Source organism: Octodon degus, unplaced genomic scaffold, assembly GCF_000260255.1.
Source record: "Octodon degus isolate 3935 unplaced genomic scaffold, OctDeg1.0 scaffold00028, whole genome shotgun sequence".
In the NCBI taxonomy this organism is placed as follows: Eukaryota; Metazoa; Chordata; class Mammalia; order Rodentia; family Octodontidae; genus Octodon; species Octodon degus.
This window is the reverse complement of record NW_004524604.1, coordinates 18,504,752-18,519,259: the sequence shown is the minus strand read 5'-3', so window position 1 is coordinate 18,519,259 and position 14,508 is coordinate 18,504,752. Positions and strand designations below refer to the sequence as shown.

General features: G+C 36.4%; 1 protein-coding gene and 1 pseudogene across 3 annotated transcripts in view; one reads left to right on the top strand and one right to left on the bottom strand.

Moving 5' to 3' along the window:
* Positions 1-5,599, top strand: part of Trpc1 (transient receptor potential cation channel subfamily C member 1) — a 97,822-nt gene extending 92,223 nt beyond the window's left edge. For 2 of the 3 annotated variants that reach the window (XM_004629214.1, XM_004629213.1), the window contains 3 exons: positions 431-632; positions 967-1,161; positions 3,740-5,599. In XM_004629214.1, the coding sequence (XP_004629271.1) occupies positions 431-632; positions 967-1,161; positions 3,740-3,967 (625 nt within the window). In that variant the 3' untranslated portion in view covers positions 3,968-5,599. The remainder of the gene's footprint in view (positions 1-430; positions 633-966; positions 1,162-3,739) is intronic. The other variant, XM_004629216.3, reaches the window with a different exon arrangement.
* Positions 5,600-12,459: 6,860 nt separating this feature from the next.
* LOC101575010 lies at positions 12,460-13,877 on the bottom strand (annotated as a pseudogene).
* Between the last annotated feature and the right edge of the window lie 631 nt (positions 13,878-14,508).

The window sequence follows — 14,508 nt, the reverse complement described above, 5'->3', positions numbered from 1 at the left end:
TATATGAATATAAGTTTCTTGGTTTTGACACAGTGAACTATTATGACTGATCTTTCTGTAAATTCTTCATTTTTATTTTGGACAGTTTTTATTGTTATATTCATTTATGTTTGTAAATAATTTATTTTCAATTTGCAATCTATTAAAAAATTAAAATTAAAAAAATCATATGAAGATTTTGAGAAAGGAGGGACAAAATCTAGATCCTATAGGCTGTTATATTGAGACTAGAAGGTAGCAAAGGATTAATTATGTTTTGAAATTATTGTTTATTGTTAACCTTGTTTAAAATAAGGCATTTACATATTTTGGAAACATTTTTGTCTTTGTAAGTATTGTGCAAGGATTATTAATGTTTCATTTATATAATTTTGGTGTATTCATTTTGCTATTATCTTCCTTTTAAACAGAAATATAATTATCTTTACAGGTTCATTGGTACTTGCTTTGCTCTGTTCTGGTATATTTTCTCCTTGGCACATGTGGCAATCTTTGTCACAAGATTTAGCTATGGAGAAGAATTGCAGTCGTTTGTTGGAGCTGTCATTGTTGGTACATACAATGTTGTAGTTGTCATTGTGCTTACGAAGCTGCTGGTAGCAATGCTTCATAAAAGCTTTCAGTTAATAGCAGTAAGTACCTTTTGTCTTAAACTTTTACATTCCATATTAGATATATGCAGTAGGTAAAATAATTGAAGTTTTTAAGAATTAATAAAAATACTCAAAAAATTAAATTTAAAAAATTAAAATTTCCAAAGTGTAATTTATAATTGTGGCAAATAATGAGCAAATTTTTATCTACAAGGTATGAAAGTAGTCATACCTTGTAGTCATACCTTGTAGATGGACAGTATCTGCTCCTGTCCATCCTCTCTGGCCCATCTGCACATGTGTATGCGTGTGTGTATGTGCATCACATGCATGCATGTTCATATTCTGTATTGCTTTCATTTGCCTTTTATAGAATCATGAAGACAAAGAATGGAAATTTGCTCGTGCAAAGCTGTGGCTTAGCTACTTTGATGACAAATGTACGTTACCCCCACCTTTCAACATCATTCCTTCACCAAAGACTATTTGCTATATGATTAGTAGCCTCAGTAAGTGGATTTGCTCTCACACTTCAAAAGGCAAGGTCAAAAGGCAAAATAGTTTAAAGGTAAGAAAGTAGAAGTTTCAGTCACAATATAAAAGTTTTAATAACTAATTTTAGATGTTTCTTAAAGCATAAATATGCAAATTCCTTAAGGGCTATGATATGTTTTTTCACTGTTGTATCCCTAATGCATGGCGTAGTATTTGACATAAAGGAAGGATTCAACAAATATTTGACAGTGAGAGTACTAAAACTTGTTATTTTTTAAATTTCCACAGTTTATTAAATCTAATAGTTTGAAAACATGTAAGATATTTCAGAATACCTATTCTTTCACTGTAGATATATAACTACTTTAGCTGGGCATGATGGTACATGTCTATAATCTCAGCATGTGGGAAAGTGAAGCAGGCAGATCAGTACAAGTTCCAAGCTGACCTGGATTACATAGTCAATTCAAGGCTAGCCTGAACTACACAGCAAGACCCTGTTTCCAAAAAAAAATTTTTTTAATTAAAAAAAGATAAACTGTATCTTGGTTACTTTTCTTAATCCTAGACAAAATACCCACACCCATTAGTTAAGAGAAGAAATGTTTATTTAACTCACAGGTTGTAGACATTTCAGTCCATAATTGGCTGGCACCGAGGCAGGGTGGCACAACAGACAGGCATCACAGAGGAGAAACAGTTCATGGCAAGCAGAAGGTAGCAGAGCAACAAGGGACAGCCACAGCCCTTTCTATCCTGTACATCTTATCTAGGCCACTTAGGGCATGTAGCACCCACACGCTTAATCCTGGTGCCCTTTTTTTTTTTAATAATTTTATTGAGAAACAAATAGCATTGAGACAGTTTCAAAACCAATCAGTAGGACAGTTTCAATAATAAATACATTGCACATTGTTGTCTCTGGTTATTTATTGTACAAGATGCAGACATGACATCCCATCCACAAACACTATTAGAACAAATACTCTTATTCAATTAAGAGAATGTAGCTGTATATCCTAATTATTTTGAATATACAGATACAAAATGGTCATTCCTTTGTATCCCCTTTTTTTGTTTAGTTTTGCCAGAGAAGGGTATTCCATTGTCATTTAAATATTGTAGGTGCTTGAATTCCACAAAATATTCCAATATAGTCTAGTAGTCCATAATAGTAGTGAGTCATCCGCAGGACTAGCAATGTCAGAAGTTGTTGACCTGAGCCCTTTACAGCCCAGTATACCAACATAGCTTCACCCATTATACCTCGTTTTTACACTTTTCTGCTGGATGGTTAAGACCAAGATAGAGCAAGACCTATATAACAAGAAATGTAACTTTGGTATCTGATAAGGTCAGTCAAGTCCCCTCAGAATTTATCCTGAAACCCTGTAGCACACTTTGTAGATCCTTTTTCAGTGTCAGCCATGTGGATGAGTCACAGCCATTGCTTGATCAATTTGCTCTCTGTGAAAGCCTGAGAGAATGTTTTCTCTCCATGTGACTCTCCTTAGGCACACTCTACATCATCGATCACATTCCTCTGTGACCCCATAATCTCCTTGATCAGAAAATTTGGGACACAACTGAGTTACATGATGTTACAGTATAGGTTCTTCTGTGTCCTGAGTCTTCACTGACCTTGAAAGGCTAGGGCCAAAATGTTGATTGACCTTGCAGCCCTTCTGGTCCTGGTGCCCTTGATCCTGGCTTTGCACCATGAACTTACCCTAGCATCACAAACTCTAGAACCAGACACCTCTGAAAAAGCCCCTCCTATGACTGCATGAAGCTCAGGAAGGACATCTAAATGCAGCCGTACCAACTTGAATCTGCTCTTTTGTAATTATTATTCTTGAAAAGTATTCAGTATATCAGTAATTCAGTGTATGTTGCTTATCCATAAAACAAGAAATTCAATCCAGACTTCCTGTAAAAAGGCCAGAGAGTAAATATTGCACACTTTGCAGTCTGGGAGAAAGTAGAGATACAGAGTGAGCAATGATAATAATAAAAAGAAGAAAAATTTTAGTTTTCAACTCTTATTGATCACATTGAAAACACAAAATATAGTAATTGTATCAAAATCTTTATAACACAAGTGTACAGGTCGAAAGAAAAGAATTTCTTGTTTTATAGATAAAGTTTTGCTTAATTAGGCCTTCAAATTAGAGGGTAGCCTGCCGTAAAATTTATTGCAGATGTTCATTTGTAAAAAGCAGCCTTAGTTAGCAGGCTATTACAAAAAATAAAAAGTGGGTCATATTGCCCTATAGGTCATAGTTAGTTAAACATTGCTATAGAGTAAAGAGTCCTAAGACTAGTTTTTTAAACATGAAGATAAGCTAAAAGGAAAATGAATAAAACAAATTTGTTGGCTATCTAAAACAAGTGTTAAATGTTATTTTCAGTCACATTTGTGGCAAAACGATTGTCCAATAAGCATTAAAAAATGTGTTTGTGTCTATGAATATTTTAAAAATCTGCCTCACTTAAATATTGTATCTGTGACAGGGATGTAGCTTACTGGGAGAGTGCTTGCCTAGCATGCATAGAGCCCTAGGCTTCATCCTCAGCACTGGAGAAGTGGGGGATATACACATGCATCATCTTTGTATATCCTTAGTATCTTCCTGTTACTTGTTCTGAAGGAATGGAGAAATTTGAAGCAGAAGAGAGATGAAAACTACCAAAAAGTGATGTGCTGCCTAGTGCATCGTTACTTGACCTCCATGAGACAGAAGATGCAAAGCACGGATCAGGCAACTGTGGAAAATCTAAATGAACTGCGCCAAGATTTATCAAAGTTCCGAAATGAAATAAGAGATTTGCTTGGCTTTCGGACTTCCAAATATGCTATGTTTTACCCAAGAAATTAACCATTTTCTAAATCTTAGAGAAAATAATTTTCAATATCAAATCTGAAAGACTTTATTTACATAACTTGCAGTTAAACCAATAATATATATAAATAATTATGTAAAAGCCATTCTTTAAAATATTTATATCATAAAAATGTAATATATGTATATAGAATTAGTTTTTTAAAACTTGTCAATGACTTTTTACAAAATAGGTTAAGTAGATAGGGTTTTTTTGTTGGCATGATGCTTTGTTTTCTTAATTGAACAGTGCTTTAAAATGTTTTTCTTTTATGTTAAAGAGGAGCAGTTATAATTGTACACATTATTTAGCAAGTTTTTTAAAATGAAAAACAGCAAATGTGGGCTCATCTTCTGACCATAGAATACAGTTGAAACATAGAAGTCATGGTTTTTAAAATGTTTTAGGAGTTTAGGAGTTCATATATTAGTATTTATTATTCAGGAGTATAGTTTTATTTAAAATCATAGTCTATTTTTTCTTTCTCGTTTTGTTATATCCTTCAGCAACAACGGGGAAGTCTAATGAATATTTGAATCTGTCTCTCAGTGTAAATTCACTTTGTTTTTTGTTATTGTAATATATTTACTTTTACATTGTTATAATCATTTTATACTTTAAATTTTTTTCACTTAACAGTATTTTATATACATGTATATTTCCATATGTTGGTGTACTCCATGTATTTAAATTTTATAAAATTACATAGTTTTTGAAAAATATAGTCAGTAGATTTTTATTTTATAGCTATAGAATATTTGTTTCTGAGTCTGCATAGTTACTTCTCTAGGCATTTCGTTGCTTTTCAAAGTTTTACTTTTCTAAATAGCACTATTAAGTTTTCCAAGTTGGAATGAATATATGTAATTATGAAATAGAATATGCTTCTGTATGATGTGTGATCACAGTCTGTTTTGGTCTTGGAAAACACTGACAGACCCCTTAGGAAGGATTTGTTTTTATTTATATTTATATTGGAATTAAGGTTCTTGAGCTTATCTCCCGAAGTATTTTCCACAGAAATTAATGTAACTTCTATAAAAGTGATTTCATGCTTATTTGAGGATCATCCTCACTACTTAAAATGAAAAGCATTTTTTTTTAATTTGAGAATAAAATATCCATTTAATTTTTTTTCTGTATTCATCTAAGGGATATAGCTAAAATTTTCACTATTATATATTCTTGCAACATTTCTAGTTAAGAAGGAATTTGGTATAAAATTATCTTCTTAACTGAATGTCAGATGGTCTTAAGGCCACAGGGTGCAGGTAGCCCTTGGTCTATAAGTACCACCAGTCCAGGGATCATTGTCTAAATATGTTAATATTATGTTTTGTCTTGCTTTTTAATTTTATTTTTTTAATTTCCAGATTTTTAGTGTTCCCTCTTTTGGGAAAATTCTTATAAAAATGTTTATTGTAAAGTTATATATTTTGTCTACACTGGAATTATGCATTTCCTGATTGGGATTTTACATCAGGATTTTTAGTCATTCTAAAAAAAAACCTAACTATTAAAATATTTATAGAGTGCCTATAATATGCATGAGTTACCTTTCAGGTATATTTTGAATGACAGTATATTGTAAGAAAAAAGATGAATAAAACTTGACATTAGATTATAAATTGACATTGTGTGTCCATTGTGTTATACATCTTTAAAAGTTGAGATATAATTCACATACTATAAAATCCATTGACAATGTAAAACTAATTGGTATTTTTAAACTTATAGCAAACAAAATGCAAAACATTATCAGACTCCCTTTGTATGCCTTTCTATTTCCAGTGGCAATCACTTTTAACTCGGCTGTTTCCTCTTAGATTTATAAATACTTGCATTTTGAAGTCCCTCATAAAGATTTATATATAAATGTTCATAAAAGCTTTATTCATGGTCCCATACTGAAAACAACTAAATGTACATTAAATAGTGAATGGATAAGTAAATTGTACATTCCTACAGTGGAAATCTGCTTGGCAGTAAAAAGCAATCATATCAGAGTTGAATCAGAAGCAGAGCTTTCAGGATATTTGCAGGTGCATGTGTGTGTGTGCATGTAGTGTTGTATTTATAGTTGTAGTGTTGTATTACATAGTTGTTGAAGTTGGTAAGCAGTCTGCAAAGATATTACTTTTCCATCTAATGTTGGAGCTCAAAGTGCATAGGGAAAGCGGGTGAGAACAAAAGGCAGGTGTAGAAGAGAGCAACAGCATGATGGATTGGGGCCCATGGCACTTACCGTCTCCAGCCCCATGATGCGGTATCCTGTTGCCCATTGCTGCTTGTCTTTCGAAGTGTGCTGCTAAAAACACAGCTGGCCCTGGAATCAGAGAAGCAGAGGATCCAAGGAAAGGTGGAACAGATGCTGCCCAAGTCATCAAAGTGAACCAGCAGATGTGTTACAAAAAGTGCAAGTTTACCAAATCGCCTACATAAAACAATAGTTGCTACTTTACTTCTGCTCTATATCTCAACACTAAATTGTCTCTTGTACTGTGCCTCAACTAGAAGCATACAGGGAAGTAAATTCTGGCAAACACAATTTTAACCTTTAGCCCTGAAATCTGATGTATTATACTTTGTTTCAAAAGTGAATAGAAACCTTCTACACCACCCCACTGAAGACCAATATATTTGTTCATTTAGAATTGTGTTCAGATTTCATTTCATTCAGATTAACACTTTTTGTAAATGTAAATAGATGTTTTTGTTAATTGGTTGAGAGATACACATACCCAACTAGTAATCATTGATGGTCCTTCATGAAAAGTGATAAAATTGGGACTGTCCTTGATCTCATTATTAATACTCTATCTCTTCTTGATAAGCAGAACTTTTTTACTGTTTAGATCACTGATGCTGAACTTTTATTTATTTATTTTGTATTTTAGGGAAGGGTTTACAGGGTGTTCAGGATCTTACTACTAGATCAGACTCGTAGTGATCCGTCTGTTCACAGCCTCCCAAGAGCTAAGATTACAGGTGCGCACCACCACGCCCAGTCTCAATTGCCATCTCAGCGTGACCCAGGGGAAGGTCCGGCACAGCAGGCCCAGGGATTGAACCCCCGGCTCCTGAACCTGCTTGCAGGCGCTTTAATCTGCTGAGCTATTTGGCTGACCCTATGCCAAACTTTCAGAGCTTTGGATGAGATCAGCCACTTGTGGCAAACATGCCATAGGTTCATTACTACTGCTTTAGACTATTATTTTCTTTAGAAAAGACACTTATGAAATATAAAGTAGTCTGAGGTTATAGGCTCTAGAGAGCCTAATTAGGTCTAATTATTTAGAATTACACTAAGAAAATACTAATAGTGTTACAGTTTGTGTCTAGTCCTGCCCAAAGCCTCATGCTGTCATAGGTGGGGCTTTTTCACAGGTGGCTGAATTTAGAATGTGATGCTAGGATTAAAGATGTGTGATTGCTAAGTCAGTCCACTGAGTCTTTTGGCACTGCCCTAGTGCCAGTACCCTGGATAGAGTGGAAGTGGGACAGAAGAAAGCTGCTGAACCGTTGCTCCCTTTGCTGGCGTCTACTCGCCACAAACAATTTCTCTCCTGTAATGGCCATCTGCCACACCACCCTGCCTTGGAGTCAGCTGATTATGGACTGGAACTTCTATAACCTGTGAGCTAAAAAACCTTTCTTCCTTGAACTTTGGGTGTTGGGTATTTAGTCTCAGTGATGAGAAAATAAAATAATCAGGGATAGTGTTGGACTGAATTTCTCATCTGGACATTAATTTGTTAGCATTCTTCATTGTAATTATACTGTGTTTTGGGATGATATACTTAGAAGGATTTTCCATTTCAGTGTTTCTCTTTCATTTGGTAATTCCATATTTTCACTGTCTTTCCCCTTCTTACATTTTGAAATAGACACTTCAGTTATGCCATGCAGAAGTTAGGAAACATTTTATGCACTAATTATGTACTTTAAAAATATCTTTAAGAGACAATTTTTTAAAGTCAGATTTTATTGGTACATTTTAGGTATACATGGTGATCACATTAATCATAGAGAATTTGTACCTGTACGTGACATAACTTGATTCCCATTCCTTTATCTTCCCTTTAACTCCTCCCCTCCTCATTTACAAAGCTTTTTTCCCCCAATTTTTCCTTCTTTTCCCAGTTTTTTACCTTTCTATCCCATGCTTTGAACATTTGAACATTTTCTTCCTGTTTCACAATACCTATTATACATTTTTCATATACTTATTTGCCATTTCTATTTCTTCATCTGAGAAGTATCTTTTCATTTCAGATGCCCATTTTTGTATTGGGTCTTCAAATTTCAGGGGTCTGAGATATATATATATATATATATATATATATATATATATATATATTCTAGATAGTGGTCTTTTGTCTAAAGAACAGCTGGCAATTTTTTTTCCCACACTGGGTTTACTCTTCACTCTGTTGGTGGTTTCTCTTGCAAAATCTTCTTAGTCTCTATTGCTTTAATTTCTGCTCTGATTTTTATAATTTTCCCCCTTGCGTGAGCTTTGGGCTTGGCCTGCTCTTGCTTTTCTAGAAGGCTGAGGCTCAATAATAAGTTGTTTATTTGAGCTTGCTCTGTTTTCCTAATATAAGTATTCACTGCTACAAATTTCCCTGATAGGACAGTTTTCATTGTGTCCCATAAACTCTGCAATGTTGTATTGGCATTGTTGTTTAACTGAAGAAACTGTCTAATTTCTTCTTTAATTTCATCTGTGACCCATTGGTCCTTCAGAAAGCTATTTATTTAATTTCCATGTGTTTATAATGTTATGGTTTCTTTAGCTATCAGTTTCCACTTTCATTGCACTATGATCTGATAACATTGATGGTATAATTTCAATTCCTTTGCATTTACTTATGTTTTTTTTCTCTCATATATTTAGTACAGGGTTTACAGGGTCTCACTACATAGAACAGACTCGTAGTGATCCTCCTGTTTTCAGCCTCCCAAACTCTGGGATTATAGGCATGAGCCACCATGCCCAGTCTCAGTTGCTGGCTCAGCAAGCCCTGGGGTAGGGGCTGCCACGGCACACTGGGGATCAAACTCCAGCCACTGTGCTTTGCCTAAGCAGGTGCTTTAGTCCACTGAGCTATCTGGCTGGCCCAACTTAAGCATGTTCTGTGTGCTAGTACGTGGCCTATTTTGGAGACTGTCTCATGTACAACTAAGAAAAATGTGTATTCTGATGTTGTGGGGTGGAACACTATGTATATGTAGACATCAGCTAAGCCCATTAGTTCAAAAGTTTGGGTCAGTTCTAATATTTCATTGTTGATTTTTGTTTGTTTGTGTGTGTAGTTGATCTGTCTTATTTGTGGAATATTGAGATCTCCCAATACAACTGTATTATTGCTTATTTGGTTTTTCATTTCCATTAATACTTGTTTTATATAGTTGGATGCACTGATATTTTACGTATATATAATTGTTATGTCTTCTGCTTGGATTGTTCCTTTATAAGGATGTAGTGAGCTTCTTTGTCTCTTAGTCTTGGGGTGAAGTTCACTTTGTCTCCAAATAGAATAGCTGCCTTGCTTTTTTTGGGTTCCTATCCCATAGGGTATTGTTTTCCATCCTTTGACTTTCAGTCTATGCATTTCTTTTTGAATTAAATGTTTCTTGTATGCTGAATATTGAATCTTGCATCTTGATCCACTCTGCCAGTCTGTATTTTTTTTAATTGGTGAACTTCAGATACACAAATTTAAGATTAAATATTATTTAAGACTTTAAAAAGGAAAGTCTTGCCAGCCCTTTTAAAAAAGCATTTTTATTGGTACACTTTTGATATACATAATTATCACATTCATTATACAGAACTTATTCCTATGCATATTATATCTTGTTTGTTTTTTCCCATTTCCCTTCCTTCCCTTTAATCCTTCCTCCCTTCTTCCTTTACAAAAGTTTGTTTATATTGTTTTCCTTCCATTCTTTTTAATGTTTTTATCCTTACTCCCTGCTTGCCCTTCTGCCCTTTCCTGTTCCCCTTCCAATTTGAACACTTGCTTTTTATTTTCCAATACCTATCATCCATGTAGGTCCTTATTTATCCTGTGGGTTTCTCATATAGGAGAAATAATATGACACTTAAACATTTATGTCAAATTTATTTCAATTAGAAGTATTGTCTCTAGGTGCATCCATTTACTTGAAAATGACTCCAGTTTGTCCTACTTCATGTCAGAGTAGTATCCTATTGTACATAAAAACCATATCTTCCTTATCCATTCATCTATTGATGGGCATCTGGGCTGTTTCCAAGATTTAGCCAAAAGAAATTATGCTGCTGTACATATGGGTAAGCATCTATTGTGGCAATATGATGCTTTAGGTCTTTATTTTTTTCAAGCATGGCTTTATTATTACACATTGCTCTCCTCAGTGTAGTTGCTTAGTTCACAGATACGAGCATATAGACTTAGTCAGGGTGAGAATTTTACTGGTATTTTCAAAAACCTGATGGAAATTCTTAGGACCATTGCCTTAACCATCTTGTTTACATAAATGTATGGTTTTGCCCCCACCATATTTCCTAACTTTTCTCCTTTCTCTCCCTCTGTTGTTGAATCCTGAAGTTCTCTGTTTCCATTTAACTGTGCTATACCTTTCAAATTTGATTTCTTCTTTTGAGTTCTTACCCTGGGAAGACAATACGGTATTTACACATGTGGGTCTGGTTGATTTTCTTATGAGTGTAGCTTCAAGTTGCATCCACTCTTTGAGTTTATTTTTCTATATAGCAGAGTAATGCTCTGTTGTGTAAAAACAGCACTACTTTTTCATTCATTCCTCGGGTGTCGGGCATTTTCATTGTCTCCTATATTTAGGTCTTTAATCTATTTTGGTTTTGTTTTAGTGCATAGTGAGAGATAGGTTTAATCTTTGGCAGATGGAGAACCAGTTTTCCCAGCATTATTTATTATACTTTCTTCCAGTGAAAGTGTTTAGTCTCTTTGTCAAATATAAGGTATTTGAATATGTTTGGAGTTGTTTCTGCATTACATTACTCCTTGAATCTGTTCTTTTTATGGTAGGGAAGGGTTTACCAGTATTGTGGTATTTTGACAGTACATAGTAGCTTTGTAGTCTCATGTCAAATTGGGGATTGTGACGCCCCCTATCTTGCTTTTGTTATTCGGAATTGCCTTTGATATTCTAGGTCTCTTTTGGTGCCAAATAAATTTTAGGATTGTTTTCTCTAATTCTGTGAGTTATGCTATTGGTATTTTGATTTAGATTGCATTAAGTCTGTATAACAGTTTGGAGGTGTAGTCATTTTTACTATATTAGGTCTTCCTATACAAGTACAGGGAATATCGTACCATTTTCTGATAGCCTCTTTGATCTCCTTTTACAGAATACTATAGTTTTCAATGTAAAGTTCTTTTATTTTCTTCTTTAGATTGATTCCTAAGTATTAACTTTTTTTAAAAAAAATGTTTTGTGCAAGGTATCGTTTCCCTAATACCTAGGTCCACTTCTAAGTTTGTCTCTGCTGTCACTAGTAGACAAAAGGGTGACAGAGTCCAGATCCATGTTGATTTATCCCAGCAAGCTAGCAGTAGCTTTGTGGCAGGGTAGTGGATAATCTCATCGAGCCTGCACCTTCATATCCCCTGAAGTTCTATCTGGTTACTGGCTGTGAGGCTGCACGCATCTGCACTCCTTCTGTGGGCTTGAACTCAGTGGGAACCACTAAGTACACCAACCAGTTGTTCTCAATTCTGAGCTCAGTTATCCCCTCTCCGAGATGGCTCCTGTGCAGCTGCACTCTCCTGCTGGAGTCCAATTCCTCAGCACTCACCACCAACCAGTGCAGTCCTCCGTGTCCATTGCTGTCTCTCTGTGGATGCTTCTGGGGTTTCCGGCATTCACTGTGTGTCTGCAGGTTTGAATTCCTCCCACGCAATGAGTCCCGCTTCAGGGAGAAGATAAGGTACCCCAACTACACCTTCTGTGCTGGTTTCTCTCATAGCTCTCCCTGTGGGCTTCACTTCTCACTTCAGATCTTTCCTGGGTTCAGGGTCCCACTTCTCACCCTCTTCTCTTCCCTCTCTTGCTATATTCCAGTGTCTGGACAGAAAATCTCAAGAGAGGCTCAGAGTGCTGCTTACCACTCCACCATCTTCCTAGAAGTCCTCATGATGGCACCTGTGCTGTGACTGGGCTGCATCCGAGTGGTTCCTCAAGCTGAAATAAGGAACTTAATCTATCCTTTTATAGCAGGTTTGCTGACTCCTGTTGTGGAAAAATAATTCTCAGCATGTATTAGTGAGAGGCATTGGAAAGATTTGCTAGACAGAAATTTAAGACGCACTCAAGAATGCAGTATAGGCACTCAGAGAAGTGCAGTGCATTACAGGTTGCAACTGGAGACATGTATGCTTCTCTTCAAGTAGAGGAAAGCCTGGGAAAAGGTGTCCCACTCCCCAGAATGGTACCAGCTCTTTCTATGGTATGTCATTGTTGCGGGGGCAGGGGGAGTAGATAATTCATTTTTTTCAATGTTAGAAGAATAAAATTCAAACTTTATTGTTGCTTTTTGCCATTTGGTAGCATTTTTACACACAGGCTTCAATCTTCAGATTACCCTGGATTCAGTAGAATAACCTTTTGTTCTTTTTTTTTTTTTTTTGCAGAACCAGGGATTGAACTCAGGCCCTTGTGCTTGCCAGGCAAGCACTTATTCTACTGAGCTATCTCCCCAGGCCAGTAGAATAACCTTTTAAATGAAGTTTTTATACAATAGAAACTTCTCAGCAGTCAAAATTTAAGACTGTAAAAAAATACATGCAAAACATACTTCTCTGAAAACACAACTTTGAACAAAGCACCATACTACACACATGCAGAATGAAAATAGCATTTCAACTCCACCAAAAGTAGTCATCATAAAAGGTGTAAAAGTCACCTAACTTCACTAGGCACTGTTCACTTTTTAAACAGACAATAAAAATACTGTCCACAAACAACATCCCAGCTGGATGGCAGCTTTCAGAAAGTCTTCATCTTCATGCTTTAATAGCGACAAGGTGAGTAGGATCGAGATCTGGAATGGGGTCTGTATCCTCCACGACTGTAATAGGAGAAGGTGACCGCCTTCTGATCTCTGTGAATCTGATCTCTATCCTGAGCAGCTCTCCATCTACCTCCTCCTCCACCACCTCCTCTGTATGACCTGCCGTAGTATCCTGATCATCATAGCCACGGTCGTATCCTCTGTCATAGTAATCCCGGCGGCAAAAACTCGCATAGGTAAGTCTCCCCATGTAAATTCTGGTGTTGGGGCATGTGGTCTTTTTGTTACAGAGAAATCCACTCTGATTCTACGCCATCAAGTTCCATTCCATTGGCACATTCTTTAGCCTCCTTGGCATCGTCTACATTTTCAAAATACACAAGGCAAATCCCCTCGAACGCCTAGACTGCTGGTCATACACTATAGACACATCGGCAGTTGGGCCATATTTAGAGAATACTTCTCTTAAATCTTTTTCTGTGGTGTACTAACTCAACCCAAACACTCCAAGACAACGGTTTGGGTCAGGATTCGCCCGATTCCCAACATGACGCCTTCCAGTAGACATGGGAGAATTGCTGTGGCATCTGCGATAATCTCGACTATAAAACCTGCTGTGGGAATGTCTATGAGAACGAGATTGAGACTGTGATCTTGTATAATGCCTTCGAGAACTTCTGGATCTAGACCTACATTCAGATCTGGACCTGGACTTTGATCTGGAATGCCTGGAATCTTCCTTGGAGCCAGACCCTGCAGAGGTATGTATGCCTTGCAGATTTCCCTGACCCGTGAGCACTTCCACTTCTGAAAGCAGAACGGGATTCCCGCTCGCTGTAGTTGTGCTTGCCGCTGTCGCTCATGACTCTGGGTTCAAAGTTGCCACTCGCTGGGCTTTCAATCAAAGCTACCAAGCTCTCGAATCTTCTTTGGAGGCTTTACCGCAGCCTCTCAGGATAGGCCCGCTGCTGAGTCGCTCAGAGACCAGCATAAATAATTTAAACATTCTTTGGGTTTGTTTAACCCACTCCTTTAATGTAAAGATCAGGCTCCTGCTCCTAGCTTTCTCAGTTAAGACAAGTTCTGGACTTTCAGTCTTCTTGAGGAAATGTTTTCAGGACTGCTTTAGTAAATAAAAATGAGTTAGAGAAACTATCAGTTTCTAATTGGTTATTCTACTTTGCAGAAGTTGAGTTAGATACCTGACACTCCATTTGGTTTGTTATGTAGAGAAGTGATGTAAGAACCTGAAAGAGTACATAAAACCTGAAAAGAAGAACAGATACCATGAAAAGGGAATCAATCTGTTCAAAAGGGAGGAACTACTGAGATGAGAAGGACAGGAGAGGGAAGCCGGGAGAGATACATCTAGGGAGGTAAGTAAGATCTTGCAAGATTGGATAACTGTACTGTGGATTCTCTTTCTCTCCTAAATTCTTATAACTTTTCCCCCACTTCTTCCAGTTTTGCATGAATATATCTGGTAATCTAAAC